The sequence below is a fragment of the Anolis carolinensis genome, chromosome 2 (genome assembly GCF_035594765.1).
Source record: "Anolis carolinensis isolate JA03-04 chromosome 2, rAnoCar3.1.pri, whole genome shotgun sequence".
NCBI classification, from domain to species: domain Eukaryota; kingdom Metazoa; phylum Chordata; class Lepidosauria; order Squamata; family Dactyloidae; genus Anolis; species Anolis carolinensis.
The window spans coordinates 204,948,590-204,955,967 of record NC_085842.1 but is presented as its reverse complement, the minus strand read 5'-3'; the positions used below and the strand labels follow the sequence as shown (position 1 = coordinate 204,955,967).

Genomic DNA, 7,378 nt, shown 5'->3' with positions numbered 1-7,378 from the left:
ATCCTTTGTTGGGAGATGTTAGCTGCCCCTGACTGATTTCCCTCTGGAATTCCTCTGTTTTCAGTGTTGTTCTTTGTTTACTTTTTTTTCTTTTAGAGTTTTTTTTTAAATACTGGTAGGCAGATTGTGTTCATTTTCATGGTTTCCTCCTTTCTGTTGAAATTGTCCCCATGCTTGTGGATTTCAGTGGATTCTGTGTAGTCTGACATGGTGGTTGTTACAGTGGTCCAGTATTTATGGGTCCTCAAATAATATGCTGCGTCCAGAACAACACTCTGAAAACAGGGGAATTCCAGACATGAATCAATTAGGGCCAGCTAACACCTCCCAACAAAGGATTCCCCCAGGCAGTAAGCAGCCAGACCTTGAAGCTGAAAGGCTTCAAAACAAGGATGACAGTAAATACTAAATAGTGTACAGTCCTGGACAATAATCTGCAAGGCCATTCAATGCTAATCAAGCTGGCCAATTGCAACATTTACACTTCCCTCAAACAGACAAGAATTCTTTCTCCCACCCTGGACTTTCCACAGATACATAAACTCCACTTGCCTAGTTTCCAACAGACCCCACAACCTCTGAGGATGCCTGCCATAGATGTGGGCGAAACCTCAGGAAAGAATTATTGCCCAGGACTGTACACTATTTAGTATTTACCCTCCTCTTTGTATTGAAGCATTGTGTCAACAGATGCATCTCGAAATATATATTTGAATCCATCTCGAAATATATATTTGAAATGCCAATAAAAAAGTAAACACAGGTATGAATAAAGACTTAAATTTTCAAATATTTGTTATTTTTCCCCTTTCTTCTTGATTTGCCTTTAATTGTAAACACACTGATCTCAAAAAAGTCAATCTTGGGTTTGTTTTAAAAATAAATCCTTTTGGAGACTTTGAAAAATATAATAAAAGCTACTAAATCTGTTTGGAGGACAATGCCTTTTCCTGGCTGTTTTTGAACCCTCCTCTTTCCAGCAATTGAAGGCGAGGAAGGGAGCAATACAATTTGGGAATTTCAGATTATTTTCCCCCCAACCTAATGAAACAAATCTCCTCTTGAGGGGGATCTCGTCTATTTGAAAACAGTCAAAGACCTGATATGAGCGAGGAATACAAACACGGTGAGTTTCGCCCTATCTTTCCATATCGCCCTGTGCTGGAAAACAGCTCCAGTCAAATAATAATAACAATAATAATAATAAAAAAGGCTGCGAACAAACTTTGATGCCTTCTCCCGCAGATGTCAAGAGTTTCTCGAGTTTTGGGGCTGCGCCTGGGGACATCTTGTGATGTTTGGAGAGAGAACAGGACATGATCTCACATGGCGAGGAGCTCTTTAGTTCCTTAATCATTTCACGGTTCCTTCGGAGGCTTTCTTCCCACCTAAAACGTTTAGTTTCAGCTCAGTGATCAGCTGCAAAGGCGCGGCGGGGAGCGGAAGAGTTGAATTATTCCAACCTGCGAGAGCAGACCCTCCAAAAAAAAAAATCAGGAAGAAAAAAAAAAGTAGAAACTTTTTTTTTACCCCTCTCTGTCCATTGCACCAAGTCCTGAAAAACTCAGAATGGAATTAGAGAAAAACTACGCGACTCCCAGGACTGGCAGATCAGGTAAGGATTGAGATGGCTGGTTTTGAAAGATGCCAGGCTTGAAAAAAAATACTATAATATCTTGCCTGGGTACGTTGTTATGGAAGGCAATGCCACTGAGGTGCTATATGCGCCTAAGAAAGGGCTTTACTCTAGAGTAGCCAAAGGGGAGGATAGATCTCTGCAGTGAGGCGTCTGTGGAAAGGGATTGTGCTGATTCTTTTGTGACAGAAAATAGAAGGAAAGGAAATAATAATTTCTGCTTGGAAAGGATGACCTTATGCCGTTGTTGTGCCTCGAAATGACCATTGAATTAAGGAGCCCCGGTGGCTCACTGGGTTAAACCCTTGTGCCGGCTAAATGGCTTATTTGAAAGTTGAATTGCTGACCTGAAGGCTGCAGGTTCGAATCCACCCTGGGCAAGTAGACAGCCGCAGTAGTTCTCCCTTGAAATGAACATTGAATTAAGAAGCCGTGGAAGCTCAATGGGTTAAACCAGGCATGCGCAAACTTCGGCCCTCCAGGAGTTTTGGACTCCAACTCTCATAATTCCTAACGTTAGGAATTGTGAGAGTTAAAGTCCAAAATTCCTGGAGGGTCGAAGTTTGCCCATGCCTGGGTTAAACCCTTTGTGCCGGCCACAGTATTTCTTCCTCGAAATGACCAGTGAATTAAGGAGCCTGGGTGGCTCAATGGGTTAAATCATTGTGCCGGCTGAATTGCTGACCTGAAGGTTGGAATACTGACCTGAAGGCTGCCGGTTCCAATACGCCCGAGTAACTTCTCTGTAGACGGCCAAATCTCTCGCACCAGTAGTTTCTAACGCGATTTAAAAACCCATTGAATTACATTGTTGTGTCCGTCCTCACTCTGTGGATCAGAGAAAGGCAGCCATCCTAAGCCTGTTGATACTGTGACCATTGAATTAAGGAGCCACGGTGGCTCAGTGGGTTAAACCCTTGTGCCGGCTGAACGGCTGATGAGAAGGTTGGGTTGTGGACCTAAAGGCTGCAGGTTCGAATCCACCCTGGGCAAGTAAACAGCCACAGTATTTCTCCTAAGAAATGACCGTTGAATTAAGGAGCCGTGGTGGTGGAATGGGTTAAACCCATGTTCCGATAAGGTTGGGTTGCGGACCTGAAGGTTGCCGGTTCGAATCCACCCCGGGGAACTTCTCTGTAGACGCCAGAAGCGATTTGCAGTGTGTTGTCAAGTAGCTTCTGACACGATAAAACCCCCATTGAATTACATTGTTAAGTGCCTGTCCTGACCATTGAATTAAGGAGCCGTGGTGGCTCAATGGGTTAAACCTTTGCTCTGCTGAACTGCTGATCTGCAGTTTGGGTTGCTGACCTGAAAGTTGCCGGTTCGAATCTACCCTGGGCCAATTCTCTCACACCAGAAGCGGCTTGCAATATGTTCTCAAGTAGCTTCTGACACAATTTAAAAACCCCCCATAGAATTACATTGTTGTGTTTGTCCTCACTAAAGGCAATAGCAGGGTAGTCCTATTGACATTTGTGAGCCGTCCTCGTTGGGCTGCTGCTTGCATGCTCTTCTCCGGGCCTAAGTGGCCATCCTAGTGAGCGGAAGTGGCCGACTTTCCTAATTAATGAAGCCAATGGAAGCCGCTTATTGGATGGGGAGTATCCGGAGACCCGAGGCTGGATCGACGCTGTGAAATATTGCAGTTTGAACGGCATTATGTGGGGCTACACAGAGCAAATAGGGTAATTCAAACTGTGTAGATCCAGCCTCGAGTTGTCTGTCCGGATCCCAGTGCAAAAGCAAGGAGCAGGGATGATGATGATGATGATGATGATAATAATAATAATAATAATAATAATAATAATAATAATAATAATAATAATAATTTATTTGTATTCCACCCCATCTCCCCGAGGGGACTCAGGGCAGATTCCAGCATACACAAACACAAAGGCAGACATTCAATGCCTAGAAACAACCTAACACAATGTGTTTGTCGAAGGCTTTCGTGGCCGGAATAAACGGGTTGCTGTGAGTTTTCCGGGCTGTATGGCCATGTTCTCTCCTGAAGTTTCGCCCACATCTAGGGCAGGCATCCTCAGAGGTTGTGAGGTCTGTTGGAAACTAAGCAAGTGGGCTTTATATATCTGTGGAAAGTCCAGGGTGGGGGAAAGAACTCATGTCTGTTGGAGGCAAGTGTGAATGTTTCAATTGATTACCGTGATTAGCACTGAATTGCATTGTAGACTCAAAGCCTGGCTGCCTTCTGCCTGAGGTAATTCTTTGTTTGGAGCTGACCCTGATTGTTCATGTCTGGAATTCTCCTGTTTTCAGAGTGTTGTTCTTTATTTACTGTCCTGATTTTAGAGTTTTTTTTAATACTGGCAGCCAGGCTTTGAATCTGCAAAGCCATTAAATGTTAATCAAGGTGATCAAGGAGAGAATGCATCTAGAACATGACCATACAGCCCGGAAAACTCACAGCAACCCAACCATAACAGAGATAAAGGCTTTCCCTTCGGCTCTGAGGGGTGGTGTTCATCTCCATTTCTAAGCCAAAGAGCCTGGGTTGTCTGTAGACACCTCCTAGGTCTTGTGGCCGGCACTACCCAGGAGCTCAGTTTATCTTCCATGGGAGCCGGTATCTATTCATCTACTCATATTTGCATATTTTCGAACTGCTAGGTTAGCCGAAGCTGGAGCTAACAACGGGAGCTCACCCGTCCCACGACCGCCAACTTCCCGTCAGCAACTTCAGCAGCTCAGCGGCTTAACCTGTTGCAGCCCCTCTAGTATCTCAACAAACTAGTATGGATAGCTAATATTAGTCCCCTTCAAAGCCTGAAAGGGTTACAGCTCAAAGCCTGGTAAAGGGTCCTTTCTGGACTCCAATTATATCAGAAACCCCCAGCCACATGGAGAAGGATGCTTTCTTCATTATGACTAATTTCGAGTATTTTTATTAGCTCAGATAATAATAATAATAATAATAACAACAATAATTGATTTGTATGCCACTCTATCTTCCCGAGGAAACTAAAAATTGGCGATTTCTAAAATAATAACAGGCCAACATTCAATGCCTATACAGACAAAACTAAAAGTGTAACAAAAACAATAAATCCGCTTAAAATAAATAAATAAATAAATAAATAAATAAATGGACCTCCTCCCCTTACTCAGTTTCAGAAGCGAATCCAGGGTACTGTTGTAATGTATTTAAAAACACATACAGAGTAAAACACTTGGCATTATACTAAATGTCCTTTGACCAGTAGCTGACCATTTGGAGTGCCTTTGGTGTGGCAATAAGAAGGCCCTCCATTGTGCATGTGGCAGGGCTCAGGTTGCATTGTAATAGATACAGATGAACTGCACCCAACTTGAGTCTATGAATCTATACTGCCCTGAAATCTTTTTCAATGCAGTTCATCTGCATTCTGAAGTGGCTGTGGGCTCCTTAGGCTTGAGAGAGACCCAAAGGCTTGTTGGTTGCCTTTTCTGTCCCGCTTCCTGGCTGCTCCACTTTATCGCTGTCTGCACATTAAACTCCGAACCCTCCTTTTGGTCTTGCCAGGGGGCAAAGGGATGGGGAGATTGGGTTTTTGGTTCAAAGTGGATCTTAGAAGTCTAGCATTTCAGTATTCTTGGATCGCGGAGCATCTCTCTCTATGATGTCGAATGCTTTCATGGCCCGAATCACTGGATTGCTGTGAGTTTTCCGGGCTATATGGCCATGTTGCAGAAGCATTCTCTCCTGACATTTCTCCCACACCTATGGCAGGCATCCTCAGAGGTTGTGAGGTTTGTTGGAAATTAGGTCAGTGAGGTTTATATATCTGTGCAATGTCTAGGGTGAGAGAAAGAACTCTTGTCTGCTTGAGGCAAGTGTGAATGTTGCAGTTCATCACCTTGATTAGCATTGAATGGCCTTGCAGCGTCAAAGCGTGGCTGCTTCCTGCCTGGGGGGATCCTTTATTGAATTGGGAAGTGTTAGCTGGCCCTGATAGTTTCTGGTCTGGAATTCCCCTGTTTTTGAGTGTTGTTCTTTATTTACTTAAACTGCCTCATCACACTAGAGCATGGGCTCACTTTAAATCCGGTTTCTGCCTTTTGCAGAATTCTGGGGTTTGTAGTTTAGTGAGGCCAAGGATGTGCCCTCCCTAAACTACAAGACCCAGAATTTGGCAGGAGGTAGAAACCAGATTTAAAGTGAATCAGCGCTCTAGTGTGATGAGGTCCTTATGAGTTTTTTAAAATTCATTTAGAGTTTTTAAAACACTGTTAGCCAGATTTTGTTTATTTTCATGGTTTCTTCCTTTCTGTTGAAATTGTCCCAATAAAGGATTCCCCCCAGGCAGAAATTAGCCAGGCTTTGAAACTGCAAGGCTTTTCAATGCTAATCAAGAGGATTAATTGCAACATTCAAAATCGCCTCCAACAGACAAGAGTTCTTTCTCCCACCCTGGACCTTCCACAGATATGTAAACCCCACTTGCCTAGTTTCCAACAGACCTCTGAGGATGCCTGCCATAGGTGTGGGCGAAACGTCAGGAGAGAATGCTTCTGGATCGGAAAACTCACAGCAACCCAATCTCTCTCTCTGTGTGTGTGTTTGTCTTGGGTTTTAGAGGCTCTGCCTCCTTCTCCCAAAGGAAATCCCCTCCTTTTTTCACCCCAAAGACTTCCTTCAGGGCTGGGCGCCGCGTGCGCGTTCCTGGCTGTTTGGGGGAGAGCGCGCCCTGACAAATTGTCTATAAGTAATGTGATTTTCCCGGCGATCGATGGGGCCTTTGATTAGTTAAATCGTCTGAATAATCGTTCCATCGATAAAGCCTTGCGTCGTCGTCACTCTGAGCTGCGGGATGGACCGGTCTGGAGATCCACTCTCCTCCCAAGGAAGGGAGGAGGAAGAGGACAGACACACCTTGACACGTGTGTGTATATGTGTGTAGTTTTGTGGGTGCAAAACCCTCCCTTCTTCCACTATGCGCAGGGACGCCAAAGACAGCCTCCTGCATTGCTTCTGGTCTGTGTTTTTGTTTCATTTTCGGGAAGCCTTAAACAGGAGAAGCTTTGGAAGTCCTCCCCTGCTGCCTCTTTCTCTCGGCTGGATTCCCTCCTTTGGGGGAAAGTAGGATGCAAACAAAGACGCTGGGGTGGATCCTTCACAGGGTTCTGGCCTCCTTTGGCTTTCCCTTTGTTCGTCTTGTGGGCCTCCTTGTAGTCCAAGATCCAAGAGGGGAGCAAGCAAGCCAGGGTAGCGGCTTCTCCTGGTTTAAAACAAACTAAACAAGCATAAAACTTAAATAATCCCAAACCTAAACCATCTCAAGCCTGAAATAAACGAAACACTGGCCAACACATAATTTTGGTGGCTGACATACTAGTTATTTGACCTGCTGATTCCAAAAATGGCATCAGTTTCCCTCTGTCACAGTGTTTCTCAACCTGTGGGTCTCCAGGAGTTTTGGCCTATAACTCCAAGACATCCCAGCCAGTTTCCAGCCTGAAAAACACACAACAACCCTGTGATTCCGGCCATGAAAGCCTTCCACAACAGTTTACCAGCTGTTAGGATTTCTGGGAATTGAAAGCCAAAACATCTGGGGACCCACAGTTTGAGAAGCATTGCTTTATCAGCTCTAGTTTTTGACATACAGGACATATGCCATCTGCCTTTCTTCATCTACTAACTCATAGAAAAACATGATAACCATGGGTTGCTGTGAGTTTTCCTGAGCTGTATGGCCATGTACTAGAAGCATTCTCTCCTGACATTTTGCCCACATCTAT

General features: G+C 44.5%; 1 protein-coding gene across 2 annotated transcripts in view; it reads left to right on the top strand.

The window, feature by feature from the left end:
- Positions 1-1,103: 1,103 nt before the first annotated feature.
- Positions 1,104-7,378, top strand: part of pax5 (paired box 5) — a 300,149-nt gene continuing 293,874 nt past the window's right edge. The window contains exon 1 of one of the 2 annotated variants that reach the window (XM_062971568.1): positions 1,104-1,615. In XM_062971568.1, coding sequence (XP_062827638.1) covers positions 1,570-1,615 — 46 coding nt within the window. In that variant the 5' untranslated portion in view covers positions 1,104-1,569. The remainder of the gene's footprint in view (positions 1,616-7,378) is intronic. The other variant, XM_062971570.1, reaches the window with a different exon arrangement.